Raw genomic sequence first — 18,242 nt, 5'->3', positions numbered from 1 at the left:
TAGTTTTGGCATAAATAATGTAAGATAATGTAAAGGGCTATGCTGTTCTGTTACTGTCATGAAGAAAATTGTGTTTCCTCTTTGATCCCTGATTATGGAATTTAGAGAGCACCTATGAGGAAATTGAACTTTTAAAAGCTGTTAGGACAAAACTGCGTGTAGGTATAATGATATAAACCCACCAATTCTTCTTTTTACAATTTCATGATAATAAAATAGGACCCAAATACCAGTGATTTTGAGGCCCACCACAGTGCAGTGCAGTGCAGTTTCTCCCACCCACTCAAAAGAGCTAAAATAGGTGCCCTTTAAGTTGCAAAAGCTGGAAAAGTGAAAAATTTCTACTGATGCTGTAAATTGTATCTCTTTGCAATAAATAAATTTAAAAACTAATCCTTTAACCTGTTTAAGCCATTAGTGGCCAATTCTACTGCATAATTATCATGGAAATTCTGGAAATGAATGGGTTAAGTTAAACGACAATTAAAAACCAAAAAAAGCTTGTGAATGTTCATTAACAAAGTATGTTATGCAAGCAGATAGAAAATAAAATGCTGTTTGCTTGTTTATCCTGACATCACACTGAGAGGTTGAGGACAGCCTTTGAAAAGGACGACCATTTGTGAATGCCAGGTCCTCTGATGACCGCATGAACTGCTGCCCCTGCCCTCACTCACCCGGAGTCTGCGGTGCAGGATCTTTATCTCTCTCTCCATGTCATGCTTCTGATCCTGAAGCTTTTTCATCGAATCTGCCAGGAAACCGGAAAGAGGGTGAGTGATTGAGCATGTGAACTGAGGACAAACAGGGTTTATGTGGAAAAACTTCACTGTAGCAACAGTGATTATATAATAAAAGCATTCTGTATGATGAATCTCACTGTAAATGTCAAAGCATAAAGCTAACTACTAAGTAATAATATAAATTATCAAGCCACTAATGTTTGTTATCTGCAGAAGCCAAAAGTTGAGCCTTAATGTTCTTACATGACTGGCACCACCATGTGGTAATGCGAGGCAGATACACCAATATTAGCCTCTTCAAGTGTTCAATAAAAGAATGTGCCTTGCACATATTCAGATTCATCCTATCTAATGCAAGCAAATGCTGATGACAGTGCCTCTACATTTCTAAATTACTCCTGTTTTCTATAAACTAAAAACTATACTTATATGTTTATATAATAAGTATACATTTTGTTACACTCTATAAATTCATCATTTTATCATTTTAGACCAGAGATCCTCAAAGCAGGGCCCAGAAGCCAAAGTTGGCCCATTGTAACCTTTGATTTGGCCCACCATCCCATCTGAGAGGAGAGTGAGAATGATGGAGAGGGTTGGGGCGAATGCTTTTAACACAGACATCGTCATTTCTAATTTGATGCAACCTTTATTGTATTGTTTTATTGCTATGTCGCAAAAAAAGCTAAGTGAAATCAAACGTTTCAATTAAATGTAAATGAATTAGATTTTTTCAAATTTAAATACTGCGCTCAATGGACAGACTATGGAAAAGCCATCGGTGAGCAAATCAAGGCAAAAATTTGTTTAATTCTGAAATAAATGGGATTGTTTTTGTTTTTACTGTAATATGTTTATTATAAAAAATACTGTATCAGTTCATATAAAGCAATGTTTGTTTAAATATTATTAAATAAATAAATAATATTAAAGGAAATTACTCATGGCAACTATATTTAGCTTTGGCCCACTAGCCTCAATCAAGTTTGGGTTTTGACTCTTCATAAAAAAAAAAAAGTTTAGGAACCCCCGTTTTATATTTACCTGCTCCAGAATAGACATGTACTTTAAAATTAAAAATAAGTTTAGCTGCTTAATGTGATTTAGGAATACAGTTATCACCTTACTCTACACATTTTTGAACTCTTTTTAACCAAATACACATAAATCAACTCAATTACTTATTAGAATAGACTCCAGTCAAGTGTTCAAGTCCTCCTAGGAAGCTGTATTTTTGAGTCTGCAACTTGAAATTGTATGTTGTCACTTGTTTATCACTCATAATTACAACTTTGTGGTGGCGTTCGTGTGCTTTCAACTCATAAATACTATCTGTTTGACATGACTTGAACACATCGTTCATCTTCAGACACACTTGATCATTTCAAACAGGTGTGATAGTGCAGAGTTTAAACTGAACTTTGCACCAAACTTAATTTCCCAGAACAGAACTGGGCATACCAAACCCAAGTATAAATTACAGTGTCAAAACTAGACATGACATGATGCTGTAACGCGATAAAATGCTATTTTTCTTATGTTGAAATGAGTTTTTGTCCAAGCCTTCCACTGCAGAGACACACAGTTTCTATTTTCTATTTCTTCATTGCATCTGGACCATCAGCATAAACTACTATGATAATGATCATCTTGGGTGATGATTACGTGCTTTATCCAGTGTTAAATGTTACCAGTGTGAATTTGAACACAGGTTTAGGTGACATGTATAGCCATACTGAAAGTGGCAGTAGATAGTTTACCTCAGATCTTGAAAATAAAACATGAAAATTAGAACTGTGACTCAAACCACAAATAGACAACAAGTTCATACTTTAAATGTTAATGATGTTTAATATTCATTAATAAGATTATAAGCCTGTCCATGGAAGTGCAAGCCACTTTTGCACTTCTGAATGGCTCAAGTATTTAAATGTTTCTGCCATTTCACATCTGGTGCAGACAGCTGAATTGCTTTTCACCAGAATCTCATTGTTACGTGTTGTTATGCTGGGTTCAACCCAAATGCTCGTTTACTCGCAGAATATATATATATATATATATATATATATATATATATATATATATATATATATATATATATATATATATATATATATATATATATACACATATATACTCACAAAATTATCGATTAAATGCTTATAATAAACCATTGTTTGTTTACCTTCAAGCTCTGCTTGACACGTGTGCACGTGAAGTGCAGGAGTGCTCCGGGGAGTGCCAGCACACACACATATCAAGCACATCTCGACATGTGAAAGTGTTCCTCCATATGTTTTCATCGAAGTTGTTCACAATACTTATCCATCCACAGAATTTATAATGTTGTCAAATGTGTAAACATTTAGCCGTGGTAAGTGCTTCTGCCTTTGAATGTCTCTGGGATAAGCTGCATAAATGCTAAAGCTTTAAATAAAAGTGGAACCATCGAGCTAGATCCCTATTAGGTTTACAAAAACAATTGCGGTCGTTTGGAACTCATTTCTGCTTAATAATAGCAGAATTTAGTCAGTTTAGAAATTTCTGAATATTAACCGGTATCACTGTGTGAAAGGGGCTTGTGTCGTGTCATACATTTGTGCAAGATACAAAATAAAAATGGCTGCAGAGTTTAGCTCATTTAGTCAAATAATAATAAAGGGTACACATAAACATTAAATACATTGCAATCCCAGGCAGGTGTGTTTGATAAAGAATGAAGGACAGTGTTCCTCCAAGGCTAACGTTTCCCATGCCTATTCTAGAATATCTATAATTTGAATGTGCAAATCAAACTCTCTCAAACCCACTCTCCAGGTCGCTGATGATGAGGTTGTCATGAAGTTTGACGGCTCGGTGCTGCTCCACTTCATCCTCCAACTCAAAGATGGTCTCTTTCATATCTCCGATCTCAGTCTCTTTCTCCTGCAGGTCCTCCCGTTGCTTCTCTATAGCCCTCTTTTGCTCAGCCAGCTCTTTTTGCACTACACTCTGGAAGTCCCTGTATTCTGCATCCAGCTAGACCAACACAAAAGTACAGAACGACTAAATATTACCTCAAGCTCTTAATGCATCTCGAATCAAATGAACAAGTGCTTGTGCTTACCTTGTTGAGTGTGTCCTGCAGACATGCAACCTCAGAACGAGCATGGCCCAGGTCATCCTGTAGTTTGGAGGCTTTGGCTTCAGCTTCCTCTTTGTCCAGCCTCACCCCCTCCAGGAGCTGGTGGATGTCACTCTTATCTCCAGCATTGTGGATGGAATAGAGTTCTGCAACCTTTTGTCTCTCCTGCTCGAGTAAGACCCGACAGCGACTCAGCTCAGCCTGGTCGTTGTTGACCGCAGCTTTACACTCCTCCAGCACTGCCGCCATGCTGGCTCGCTCTTGCCTTTCCACGTCCAGAAGTCGCTCCATGTGATGGTTGCGCTCCTTCAGTGCTGCGATCACATTTTGAGCCTCAGCGTTGTCCTGTTCGGCCATCTTTAGAGTGTTACTCAGATGCTGCTGCACGCCTAACAGCTGCTCACGCTCAAAGCGGGCGTTTTCCGCAAGCTCAACGTAGCGCTGCTCCAGCTCCATGTATCGGCCACTCTTGATGTCTTCATCTACCGAGTAGGCAACACCATGCTCATCCAGGAGTGAGCGAAAGTACTCTATTTGACGACCACAGTGCTCTAGCTTGTCACTCTGTTGACACAGAGAGTCCATAAGCAGGACCTTTTCTTCTCCCAGGCGTTCATTTTCGCCGTTTAGCTCCTGTGTGATCTGCTGTAAGTCAGCCAGTTCCTGTAGAGTGGCTTGGAGCTCTTCTGATGTGCTGTGTTGGTTCTCCTCCATCTGATGAATGCGCTCTGTCAGGCACGCCACGGACACCTCACTGGTGTTGCCACTGCTTCCTTTACGAGAGGAACTGCGGCAGGCCGGAGGGCCACCTTCAGACTCAGAGGATGATGAAGAACCGCAGCCTGAAGGAGCATCCAAGGCATCATCACTGGAGGTCACTGCTTGGTAGACCTCACTGGACTCGCTGTCTAAGTTGTCCGTTGAGCCACTTCGCTGGCCTCCTGTCAGGAGGTCCTCCATAGAGCCTGGTGCTGATCCCTCAACGGAGGAGGCCACCGTGGCGCAGTCTCCATGAGCTCCAGCGCCTCCAGAGGAGAGTTCAGGACTGGTGGAGGGAAAGCCAAAGGTCTTATCAGCCCCGTCCAGTCTCTGCTCTAGGGAAAAGCCCAGAGCATTGAGGCGGTCCTTCAGCATGCGGTTTTCATTTTTGAGCAGGTTAAGCTCTCCACGGATGGCCTGATTCTGCTCCTGCAAGAGCAGTAATGTTGACTCCACATCCGCAGCTGTGATCACTGCAGCCGCCTCTCTCTCAGGTGGCCTCTCTTCCTCCTCATCTTCCTACAAATATCATCAGATTTTAGGGAGTCTAAAGTCTTTACAATAAGTTCTTTCACAATACAGATGCAACAACACTACACACATGTACTTAAATTACCAAAACTAACTATCTACATCAGAGATCGGAGTTCAGCTGCAACGTTGACCTAACTCACCTGTCTTTAATTGCCAACTGATCCTTCAGATCTTACTTATTTGGTTTAGTTGTGTTTGATCAGGGTTGGAGCTGAACAGCAGGTAGGTAGATCTCTAAGAACAGGATTAGGCACTCCGATCTACATCCTAATTTTCCCAAAAAAGATTATATATATTTGATAAAACCCTAAAGATGTGTGTTATCCAGGTCACTATGAAAGCCTATTTCCACCTCAGAGTAACTAAAAGGTATGACTTTAAATTAGTGCTGGGTAATTAATTGAAAAGTAATTGAAATCGACAATTAAAACCTATAATCGATCAAATTTTTCAGGACGATTTTTTCAATTACTTTTCCTACATGTCACGTGACCCTGCTCTGTTAAAGGCTAAGGCTGATTTCTACTTCTGCGGGCACTTTGGAGCTGCATCTGATCTCTGGACAAGCAGGACAATGGACTCATTTTCGAGTCTTAAATAATAATTGTTAATTTAATTATTTACAAAAATTATTGTTCATTAATCGTAATCAGGTTAAATTGGTCAGTTAATCAAGATTTTGATTTTAGGCCAAATGGCCCAGCCCTACTTTTAATCTCAAATTGTGACTATATCTTATGACTCCATATGTATATATTGCAATGTGATTTGATACTTATCTCATAAATAACAGTAGGGCTATTGGCTATACATCTAATAACTGTAATTTTATATCTCGTTGCGAAATATCGTTTTCACAATTGCCTATTATTTTTAAACTGAGGTGGAAACAGGTGGGGAATGGAACAAAGAATGAATTGGATTTCTCAATTTATTTTTTTCTCTGTGACTTATGATTTTTATTTTTTTTTTTTATATATTTTAGTATATTTATTTTGTAGAATTGCGTAAAGGGATAAATTATTTTTCTATATTGCTACTGCATTGAATAGTCTACAATGCCACAGGACATTATAAAATAAACATTTTACCTTCGTTGTGAGACTGCAGTCTGAATTTAATGTAATGGGATGACAAGATTGAGTACCAAAATAAAAAGTCTGCAGATAATACATTGACTAGTTTACAGCGTTTTCTTGGTTGCTACATGTCTGTAACTCAAAAATTATCTGCATTTGCATATTCTTCTATTCATATATTTTATCTACATTGCATATTCATATTGCAATTAAACAGTATTTTACATTTCCTGTTTTGTTCATTACGATATAACATAAAACTTTTAAAAATGATCATGTAGGAATATGGTAGTTATTTCTAACCTCAGGCAGTCCCAGCTGAACCCTCATGTCCCTCAGCTCACCCCTGAGCTGCAAGATTTCCACGTCTTTGCTTTTGGCCAGACCTAACAGATTTTTCACTTTGGCCTCCAGGGCCACTTTATCGCTTAACTGTCCGTCAGACTTTGATTTGCTCATGCGGCTCTCCGAGTCCGAGGTCTGGGCCAGTGCACGGGAATGCTTGGGCTGAGCTCTATCTGAAGCACCAGTGGATGACTGCTTTTTACTGCTGGAGTTTCTAGAGTTTCTTAAACGCTCTCGTGAGGAATTCGACTCCTTGGAGGTCATGGATGTTGTCCGTTTGCCAGAAGGACCTTGGGAAGACATAATGACAAATACCAGTGCACAACTGTCAAATTACATTTGTAGTGAGTCCATTTTGCCATCAAGGGTCACATAATATTTGGCCAGAATTTTTGCTGTATGTAAAGGGGCTTGCTTTAGAATCAGTAAATGCCTACAAGACACCTCCTTGCTTTTACTGAAAAATAATGGTAAACAAATAAAACTGAGATTTACAGATTTTTTGTATCGTTTTTTTCACATGCTGCTTTTTATTAAAAAATAAGTTCTGTCCTATCGTGTAACACTTTACTTGGAGAAGGTGTTCATAAGAGTGTTGTGAAACCTTCCTAAATACATTATCAAGATAACCTACCTTGTTATAAATCTGTCATAAACATGATTGTCATGAGGTCATTATAATTGTATCCTTCATTTTATTATTATTGCAGAGAGATTAATATTTTCCTTGACCTAAACTACAGTGGTACAAATTGAATTATGGTCATCATTACATTAAATATCCTTTCATATTAATGACACTGTTATAAAATTATTTGACAATGTAATGACAGAGAAATTTTCATGAAACAACAAATGACAATTAATGACAGTGGTCACAAACATGCATTAATGGTTCTTTGTATTAATGACATGTCATGTGTCACGTCATGATTATAAAGGTGTTGTGACACTTCCATGAACACTTCTTGAAGAAGTGTTACTTTTAATTAAACAAAACACAGAAGAATATTATGACGTACATATTAAATACATTTAAATGTAGATTAAAATGTGTGAATACTCTAGTATTTGGTTATCGATTGTTTGTTAAAAGGTTTAAATACCTGAGGTGGTTTTGGTCTTGGTGTCAGGGTTATTAGTGTTTGTTCCACAAGATGTTGAGTGAGTAGACGTTGACTTCTTGCCCTTGGCAACACTGTTGTTTGTGCCTGCACTGCTACCAGCCATAGCAGCTAGAAGATCATCATTGCTTTTCACCTGTAGATCGAAAACCAGCCATTCACACAAAAAAATCAATAACAGAGTGACTCAGAGGCTAGTTTAAGTGAGTAAAAGTGTGATGTTACCTTGGAGAGAGAAGCTGATGTAGGGCTCTTAACAGTGTTTTTGCCAGCACAGTTTCCGGCCGTCACTGAGTCACCTTTACCTCCTCCACTTGCTGCCTTATTCCCCACTGGCCTGCCTGCTTTCTTCATACTGTGCTCCCTCCTGATGATGCATCTACCCCTTAGTCTGAGCAGCGACACAGAGAACAAGGGTTACAGGTTAGTTTAAAATTACAAAAAAAAATAAAAATGACTGGATGAGTAACCATCCTGAAAATCAAAACAAAAGAAGACTAGAAATAAAAGACTAAAATCCCTGACCATTTGACAAGCAGAGTCAGTGGAGTAGTTTAGTTTTTAAAACAAATCAGTCTTGCCAAAAAAAAAAAACAACACAATTAAAGCTAGTAACTGTGTTATGATGGATCAAGAAGACTCTTAAAAATAAATAACAGAGCATTCACACATGAAATTATATTACAACAGGGAAATGTTATACACATTTTACTCATGTTAAAAAATGTGTAAATGTTTAAAAGATCAAAATAACCTTCCACGAATAAGTAACCATTTGTTGAAAATGTATAAATGCTTATCAATATGTTAATAATGTTCAATAAACATTTTCAATAAATCAATATACACGCAACAAACAATAATATGCTTTTTGTTACATGTTTATATTTATTTTATCATATTCTGCAATAATTTGGGGATTTTCAAACAGGACTGTTTGCGTTTGATTTCTAATCTTTTACTGAATGTGTAAATGTGAACTTACATAAACACATTATTACATGTTTATTGTGAAACATTGCATAAAATATCAATAAGCATGTATCAAACATGAAAAAAGAAAATAATGCTGTGTTATGCTGATATTTTGATGTAATGTTTTCAAACGTATTTATAATAGTGATTTGTATATGTATAGTGCAAACTGACTACAACATTAGGCAGGGACTGGGAAAAATATTTCTTGTTAAACATTGTATAAAAATTCTGTTTTAGAAAACAATTATCTCAAAGGGTTGGCTGAATATTATATTAGATTACTTTTTAAAAAAAGTGATAAACATGCTGCATTTATAAGGGATTACTTGACTTAACTTAAAAATTTAGTCGCCCAGTTGCCTTAATTTCATTTTCATGTTAAGTTAACAGTTTCACGTTACAATGTTCACTTACTAAACTACTCGCTTTTTGCAATATATATGAACACATTTATAGCAAAAGTACGTATTTTTCCAAACATATTCTCAATCTTGTTGCTGAACACTGTACATATACATAATATGCATACATAATACCGTAAATATACATCTAATACAAACAAATGCTTGTATTAAGTACATTTTTGACAATATATTCAATTTATATGTTTTATGCTGTTCAAAAGAACACAACGTCAATGTCTTTTCACTTCCACCAGGTGGCAGAAGGCACTAAACTAACAGCTAAAGAGCACTTGCACTGCTAGGTTAAAGGCTGAAAGCACAGATCACATCTTTCCCAAGGCTAGTTGATCAGAAACAGCCTTTTGGCAGATCCAGCCAGACGCTGACTGTCAAACTATCTCTAATGACAGGGATGGGCTTCACATGTGTCGCTGGTGCAGTAAAGTCCTGAAGAGCAGGCGTATCAGCAGAGCTTGTCATCAGCCGTGCGTGAGACTTCAAGAGTTCACATTGTGAGTCTGCAGTTCTCTACTGTGTATATACTGCTAAAAAACAGAGCCTTAAAAGGCAGCAAAGTCCTGGATGAGTTCGAGACGGGATCAACATAACAATACCAGACTGCCCATCTGCACAGCAGGAAAACCTTCAACTTGCTTTATCACTTCATTTTTATTGAAGAACTCCAACTGAAGGGTGAAAGCATGATCTCAGACTCCTGCGGTTCAAAGAAACAGATTGCCAGTAATGAGAGGGCAACAAGCTAGGCTAATTATTCTGGGCATTATACGCTAATAGTGGCTGGAGATCAGAGCTATTTGATCCTATTGTGGAAAAAAAAAAGCATCTGAAGAGCATTAATGGAGCCTTGTTATATCACTATTTGGCTTCAAAGCAAAACCACACCACAAACAAACCGCTCGCATAGGTCACAGCGCAACGCAAATAAAAATTAAAAGAAAAGTTCAACTATAAATTATGTCGATTCTAAATTAAATGATTGCAGAATTCCCATTTTCAGGTGACTTATCACTTTAATACAATCATGTCTAAATTATCCAACTCATTATAAGAGACCACAGGGTACAAAAGTGGAAAAACTGCTCGAGTTCTGCACTTCAGCCAGCAGTTTCCGAGATATTTTGGAAAGATAGCATGAAATTTCTAACCCAGAGCTCTGCACTTGTTTTTGCACGGTGCAGATCTTTCCAGATCGTTCATTTAATGGATCCCCATTGTCCTCTTGAGTCTGATCACAGCGAGGCAAAGAGCCCGTTCCTCCTGTCTCTCAATGGAAGAGAAAATAAGGCCTAATATCTTACAGCTGTTGCGAGGCAGGGGGTGGGGGTCTGTGGGAGAACGTTTGCTCATTTCCAATTTACAGACCCCCCAATGGAAAAAGGCTTCAGCGCACATTCCCTTAAAGGGAGAGGTTTGAAGTGCAACTCCATGATGGATTTTTTTTTCTCAGAACCATCCTGAACTGTTAAAATGCTGCGTCAGTCTTCCAGAAATCAAAATGAAGTCTTTCAAGTAAACTGCTTGCATGTATAAAAACCTTACTGTTAAAAACTAAGTTAAAAAAATGCCAAACATGCGGAAAAAGTACATTTCAACATTTAACACGTCAAAATATAAGTTAACATACAGGTGTGTGTCATATTTATCATCTTTAAATGTTGTAATTGTTGTTGTAACATTGCGCAAGCAGCTAACATTGGCTGTTTCTCAATATGCATTCTTCTTGTGTCCTCGTGTTTTCGTGTAACATCATCATTAACCTCCAAAGATCAGTTCAAAAACTCAAGACCGCAATAACAGAGGACGCGTACGAAATTTCCGGATGTCTTCATGGTATCAAGGATGCATCGATGCAGACTTGAACACAAAACTCACTCGAGAAGTCCCAGAAGACATTGCAGGCTGATTCTGAATAAAGGAGGTGGGAGGTGCAGCATTTTAGACCCATTTATTATTTAAGTTCGGAAAGATAACTTATTTATCTCAGGAGTTTCACTAAATGAGACGGTGAAAGTAAAGCTTAACATGAAAATCTTAATAAAGGCATTAACACATTAAGGGTGTTTATTTGCTGAAATTCCTATTAAAATCTGTTTTATTTGTATTGTGCAAAGTATATCTGTAAGGTGTTAGTGCATGTTATATATATTGAAAAAGGGAAAACAATAAATCGTTGCATGAATGCAGTTAAATAATTTTCCGATTAAAACACTTGAAGGTCATGTGACCATCAAGAAGAATGCTGCATCTCATTTCTCACAGAAGGCGTTCTGTGTTTTTGCAGTCTCCCGAGTTCATTCTTCCAAGGTAACCTGTCAAGAACGGTCTCCACGAGAACGCAAGTCTGTTTTCTGCATTATTGGAATTGAGAAACAGTAGGGGTGTAACGATACACTCAGCTCACGATACGATGTGTATCACGATATAATGTTCACGATTCGATATGTATCACGATATTTGGAATAAAAATTGAAAATTAAACTGAAATGCAAATTTTACCAAGTAAACTATTTTTTATGTATTTCTTTTGTTTCAACTTGTTAAACTGAACCTTCTTTAAGAAAATAAATTAAACAGGCCTGTCTCTGGAAAATAAAACAATTAAAAAAATTCTTAAAAATATTATTGAAATGACAGAGACAAAATTAAGGAACAATTTAAGTAAAGGTGCAAAAAAACTAAGCTTTCTATTCAATTGAATTTAACAGTAAGAGCTTAAGGCTTTGCTTGGTCACTTGCGTTTTTTGTGTGTGCAAAAAAAAAATCCACATTTCCAGGTATTTAATTCATATTTAATTAAATTTATTTAGAGATATCTCTAATTACAATTGTGACGAGTCAAAACTCATTTAGAGATATCTGCAAATATTTTTCAATGGAAGTCAATGGAAAAATATGATTAGTGATAATATATTTGCAGATATCTCCAATCTGATTTCGTACTAGTACAATTGTAATTGCAGATATCTCTTATTGTCATTCTGACTAGTCGAATTATAATTATGACTTGTCAAAATATAATTAGAGATATCTAAATATATTTATGGATAGTCAGAACAAAGGTTTAAATGCTAAAACGGCTTGCCATACACGCGCGTCTATCAAAGTCCGCCCTCTGTAGTAACAGCTCACGGTCAGCTCACGTCATGTGTGATTTTGCGGCGGGAACATTATATGAAGACAGAATGATATTTTAGGGTGAATTGTACCTTATAAATATAGTATGTGACTCTTTTAACACCATTAGGAGGTATCCCTGTCGCTGTGCAAAGTGTGAAGACTTTAAAACTTAGGATGTTTGACCCAGTATGCGTGTCAAAAAGCGGACGAGTCTAAAGCAATGACTGTACAACCGAAATGTTGCCAGACGTCTGATTTTGAGAGGATGGGCCATCCTCTATTTCAGCTCCACTCATCTTGGTCTGCTAACATTACTGCTGCTGCAATCTGAACTAACGTGCGACAGCAGGTGGAACGTAGCTCACATGCAAACAGCTCAACTAATAAGAGAAAACGGACGTCATATCGTAATCAAATCGTCATAACGCCACAATGCATATTGTGACATTTTTGCATCGCAATAAATCGTACAACGATAAATCCTTACACCCCTAAGAAACAGCCATTATCTATTATGTCAAACATTTTGTGAAAAAAAAAAGTTGAGTCTAAATGTTCCTCCATGACAAAGCCAATAAAAATAGAGGTAGAATAATTAAATCAAAAATAAATACTAATAATTAAATAATGTCAGCACCAGTGGTGTAGTGGTTAGTGCGTCGACACATGCAATCCGGTGCTCATGGTGACCCGAGTTCGATTCCACCTCACGTTCCTATGTCCGATGATTCTTTCCCTCTGTGTCTGCTCCCTATGCTTTCTGGTCAGTTCTCTCTACTTTCCTATCCAATAAAGTGAACACCCCTAAAAAATTCTTATAAAAAAAAAATGATAATTAAACAATATGACATAAGTATGTAGTTTTTTCAAATTTCAGTGTTAGTGTCCTCTCAAATGTGGCATTTGTTTTACACAGAGGTTTAACAAGCAAAAAGTTAGTATTGCCTAAGGTACATTTACCCATTATCTCTTTTTAATGTTTTGCCAATAAAAATAGTTCCCAGCATGGTCAACACAGATCATTTGTGCACCTGAGGTAACACAACATGTTGTTTCTTTCTTGAATTAATCTGTTATGAAAAAGTGATGAGTCAATGATTCAGTGATCCATTCTTTAAGAAAGGCATCTGCTTCATTTCTAAAAGTATCAGTTCAGCTGTGAATGAATATTCTGAATGAATCACTCATAAAGAGAGGCACTATCCCTCATATACTAGTGGTTTTTTATTATTATTTATTAATGAATGAAATAAACAAGCCAATCTACCAGATTTGTTAAACAAAACAAAAAAAAAAGAAAACAAAAAAAAATCACACTAAAAAAAAACAAACAAACAAAAAACATTATGAATAGACATGTGGTACAAGTGAATTGAATATGCTTAAGTGAATGTGTGTGAATGCAAGAGTGTATGGGTGTTTCCCAGGGTTGGGTTTCAGCTAGAAGGGCATCCACTGCATAAAACATATGCGGGACAAGTTGGCGGTTCATTCCGCTGTGGTGACCCTTGATTAATAAAAGGACTAAGCCGAAAAGAATATGTATGAATTATTGAATGAATGAAAGGACATTCAATTCCACATGCATTTAAACTAAAATACAAACAAATCATCTCCAACATTTAAGTGTAGAATTATGATACTGACCAGCCATGACACATGACCCGTTACACCCTCAACATGACAACAAGACTAAGCACTATTCTCACACCCAATATACACTTCAGAATAGCAGAATCCCTCCCAATCTTCAGGCACTGACTTGGAACTTACTCCTTTTAACATTACTCCTTTTCCCAGCAAATATAATAAAACTAATGCACTTTTTACAGACCAGCTAAAATGTGATGTGGTGCTTTAAAGACTAATATTTATTTTTAAGATTTGGACTTGAAGCTATATCAGAATGTTTGTTGGTATTTATTGCAATAGTAATATCCAATAGTAATAGTAATATAATTTAATTTGTGAAGAGAGACAAAAAAGTTCTTTATCTTCAAAGAAAAAATATATCTTTAAATTATTATTATTATTATTATTTTCTTTTTTACAAATAAACAAAACATTTGTTTTATTGCTAGAGGACGCCAATGCAAATAAACTCCACATAAAAATATTTTTTTTGTTTTTTAAATGTTTTTGTTGGCTAAAAATGCTGCCATCTCAGTGTGAAAGGAAAAACAAAATAGAGAAAAAGTATATAAAAAAGCCAGAAAATGCATTTGTTTGTACTAATACGTTACTAGTATTAGTTTTGGTCTAAATAACAGTTAATCCAAATTGCTGCAAAATAGGTGCCATTCATAATATTTGCATTCTCTAGCCAAAAATAAATAAATAAACAAATAAAAATAAAAAACTCTCCTGACTTATTTCAAAGATCCAGATTATACTGCATGTTAGCTTCCTTGTTTAGAATTTAAGTCAATTTGTGTATGGAGTAGATAATTTATTTTGTAGAAACTTTGCTGGTCGAGAGCTGTAGTTACATTGCTAACCACACAAGTTTGTGATGCTGTTTGCAAATGTTCATTTTAGAACTATAGATTCAGAAAACACACTCACAAAACCAGAATTGATAACAGAAGATGCAACCGAAATGGCTTTTGGGAAATACACCTAAGATTCGTTATTCCTTGACCATGGTAGTGTTGGGGCGATACTGTAATTCGTTACCAATTCGTTACCAATCTGTACTAAATTTTAAAAACTGAAATTTTTTCAGTTCACTGAACTCACCGCTGTTTACACAGATAAAGGGACATTGGAGCTTTTTAAAGTCACATCGATTGACTGGTTTTTCGATAAGCTGACATACGAGCGATCCACTGATAAATCGTGGCTTTAAAGGGCTCCAACGTTCCTGTATCTGTAGTTACACTTAGTAAACAGCAGTGAGTTTGGTGAATAAATGACCAAGTGATTAAATTCACCAATTGCAGTCATTTCTGTTGAGCATATGAACACAACAGCAAATCAGTGCTGTTTAAGAACGTGCTAAACAACACTCAAATGTTTGCAGGAAACACACATTTTAAAAATTTTAGTATCGACTGGAACCGAATTCCAGTATCGTGACAACCCTAGACCACAGTAACTAAAATAAATCACTTTTGCAAAAAAAGTAATGCCATAACATTGTGCAATATAAGTAAGTAAAAACTACAAAATTACTCTCATCTCATCCCAAGATAACAGCGTCAGCTAAATGTCTGACTAAAAATGTCAAGCGAAAAATGAAACCAGTATTAGTATTATGAGTAAGTACAGTGTGGCTCCTGGATTTAACCTCAAGCTGACCTCCGCTATAGAGTGAGCATAAAGAGCTGCTGACAGAGACTCAACACTAACACAAACCCTCAAATATGAGTCATGGGAGAGACGTTAGCTTACATACAGAGAAACAGATGCACACTTTCACACTCCCCTGCAGAGTGCATCACATACTGATAGCAAAATACATCTATTACCTAGTAGGCCAAGGCTTCAAGGCCTGAATAAAATAAAAGGAAGCATATGTGGAGCTGGAGATTTTTTCCAATGCTCTCTTTACCTCTTGACCTTACGAAAAGTTTGCTGTCAGGAACGTGCAGGATGAGGTCACATTATGAGGTGTGTGCTGCATGTGAAACGCTTACACGTGATTTATTACTACAGTGAGGTCATCATAACGCTGTGGACCCTTGCTTGTTAAAAAAAGACACATGTGACATGAACTTTCAGTATAAGAATGAGGCCTGAATTTTTTATAATATAAAACATGATTGAATTAGTTCTCTAAAGCCATTCATTCATCTCATCTCGAAACGAGAGCTTGCCAATCAAAAACCGTAGCCTACATAAGGTACAATTAGGGCTGGGCGATATGGTAAAAATGTAATCTTGATAATTATTTTTCATATTAAGCGATAAAGATATAAATTTCGATATAAGTTGTTAATGTTTTCAGAGTACCCCAACAATGACTGAAACCACAAAAATTAGAGGGTCCATTAAATGGCATAACATATTTTCAACCTAAAAATTTTTAAAGGCTGAAAATTCGGTACATGTAATTATTGTAATAAACTAATAAGTTATAAAGAGGAGTGTCGCAAATAACAAGACAAAGCATTTGGGTTGGTTCACATACGAATATCGAATGAAAAGAATAGCTTATTAAGTTCATTGTGCATCTCGCAGATGCAACCAACAAGAGTTGTGCAATTTAGTTTAACTTTTTTAGCGTGATGAGCAGCTCGGTGTTAGTTTTATTTCAATACCTTGAGATGAAACTAAACAGCGCATTCTCTCCGCCTCCTCATTCATAAACAGCGGGCCGCGCTGCTGAAGCACGAAGAAAAGATGGCTTTACACTCCGTCATTCATAATCTTAGCTGTTGTTTTGCAGTTGAAAGAATATATAAAGTAGAATGTTCTTTTAAAAGTCCCGATATGTTTAATCTTTGGCTTTTGCAAAATTCTTGTCATTTCTCTTCTGCAAATTGAATTTTTTTTAAATCTGCTTGATTCTTTTAAAACTGAAAGCAGCGGCCGTCAATTGGTGTTTTTCCATAACAAACACCTTTGTGTATGTTTTATCTTATGTGTATAGTCTTTAGTCATGTGTTTTTAGTCATTTTATTCTATTCAAAGCAGCATTCAGACATGAATTTATCCTCGAAAACGTGGCATGAGAGAGATGCATGTGTTGGAGGAATTTTTTATGTTTTTTGCACGTGCGATCAATTCCTGATCCTTTGCATAAAGTTTTTAATCCAAAGACATGTAATTTAATTACTTTCCATGTGCTAAAATATTTGTTAAATGAAGGTTATTTAAAAAAAAACAAACATATATACATATTAAAACTGTAAAACAGAATAAAGTCTAATCAGAAATAAAAGAAAATAAGTTATCCATTTCATTATTTAATACATAAAATAATAAATAATTTTCATAAATTGAGTTTAATTGATCGGAAACTTTTAAAAACATTTTCTTATCTTGTAAATAATAAAAATTGCGTCAGATTGATGAAAACGAACCTCAATACCTGCATGAACAGAGCCATAATGGCTTTTTTTTTTTACATTAAAACAATATGATACAGTGTCTTTTGTCTACATGACTGGCAATGGCAATCAAAAAAAAACAAAAAACTGCTGAATCTCTGCAAATATTGGTAAACTAATAAAACAGTGTAGTGATGTCAGTAATGCATAGAAAAATGCAAAGCAGAATTTTCCTAAGTTCAATAACCCATTGATGACAGCCACTTTGTGATGGTTTTTAAGGTGGTTAATGAGGTTTTTTGTGTTACCTTGGGATGTTTGGACTAAACAGAAGGCTACCTGATCACCATTGCATTCCTCGAAAAAACACTTGAAATTTAGACGCAGTCACCTCATGTTTGTAATGCGGTACACTCCGTAAACTCTGTCCATTAAAAAAATGGCTTGGTCTTTATACTGTAAAATCGTGGTGTTATTCAATTATTGTTCGTAGGCCACATATATCATTATAATAATATGATTCATTGTGCAGCCCTACTCAAAGGTTAGCAGGAAATGGACGTTTTAGTAACAATTACCACTGAACTCAATAATTTTTGACAACACTAGACAGACCCCAGTAAATCAGTCTCTGAATGAAATAAAAATTCAATTCAGAATCGTGGGAGAGTCATGGTCTCTAAAAAGTGACTCTCAGTTTATACAGAATCATGGAGATCTAGTTTCGGCCCTTCAGTAACAGCCAAAACGGCTAATAAAAGGTGTCAATGTGCTAGGAATTGACCTCTGTGTCTATCTTTGTTTGGGCTCTTTGTTCTTTCTCTTTTCTCAGCGGAGTTAGCGACGGGAGCACTGGGATGGCCCTATTTGTTTAGTCCTCTTCATCAGAGCGTGATGGGGGTCTTGGAGTCCTGCCCGGTGTGGTCCGGCAGTTTGTATTTGGGTAGCATAGTGGAAAAAGAGAGGGTGAATAAGCTGTGGTACTTAATGTGGTCAGAATGTAGAATAATAAACAATATG

The 18,242-nt window shown here is 36.3% G+C and overlaps 1 protein-coding gene across 4 annotated transcripts in view; it reads right to left on the bottom strand.

The window, feature by feature from the left end:
* The window catches only part of specc1la (sperm antigen with calponin homology and coiled-coil domains 1-like a), a 63,710-nt gene that overhangs the window by 31,602 nt on the left and 13,866 nt on the right, over positions 1-18,242 (bottom strand). For all 4 annotated transcript variants that reach the window (XR_015497184.1, XR_015497185.1, XM_087263583.1 and 1 more), the window contains 6 exon segments: positions 7,934-8,099; positions 7,691-7,844; positions 6,543-6,874; positions 3,850-5,145; positions 3,554-3,761; positions 678-751 (listed from right to left, as the gene is read on the bottom strand). Coding sequence is in view for 2 of the 4 variants with exons in the window: in XM_087263583.1 (XP_087119709.1) it covers positions 678-751; positions 3,554-3,761; positions 3,850-5,145; positions 6,543-6,874; positions 7,691-7,844; positions 7,934-8,062 (2,193 nt within the window). In the remaining 2 variants the exon portion in view is untranslated.

Source organism: Danio rerio, chromosome 8, assembly GCF_052040795.2.
Source record: "Danio rerio strain M-AB ecotype USA chromosome 8, GRCz13ab, whole genome shotgun sequence".
Taxonomy (NCBI): Eukaryota; Metazoa; Chordata; class Actinopteri; order Cypriniformes; family Danionidae; genus Danio; species Danio rerio.
The sequence above is the reverse complement of the archived record's forward strand: the minus strand, read 5'-3'. Positions and strand labels throughout refer to the sequence as shown.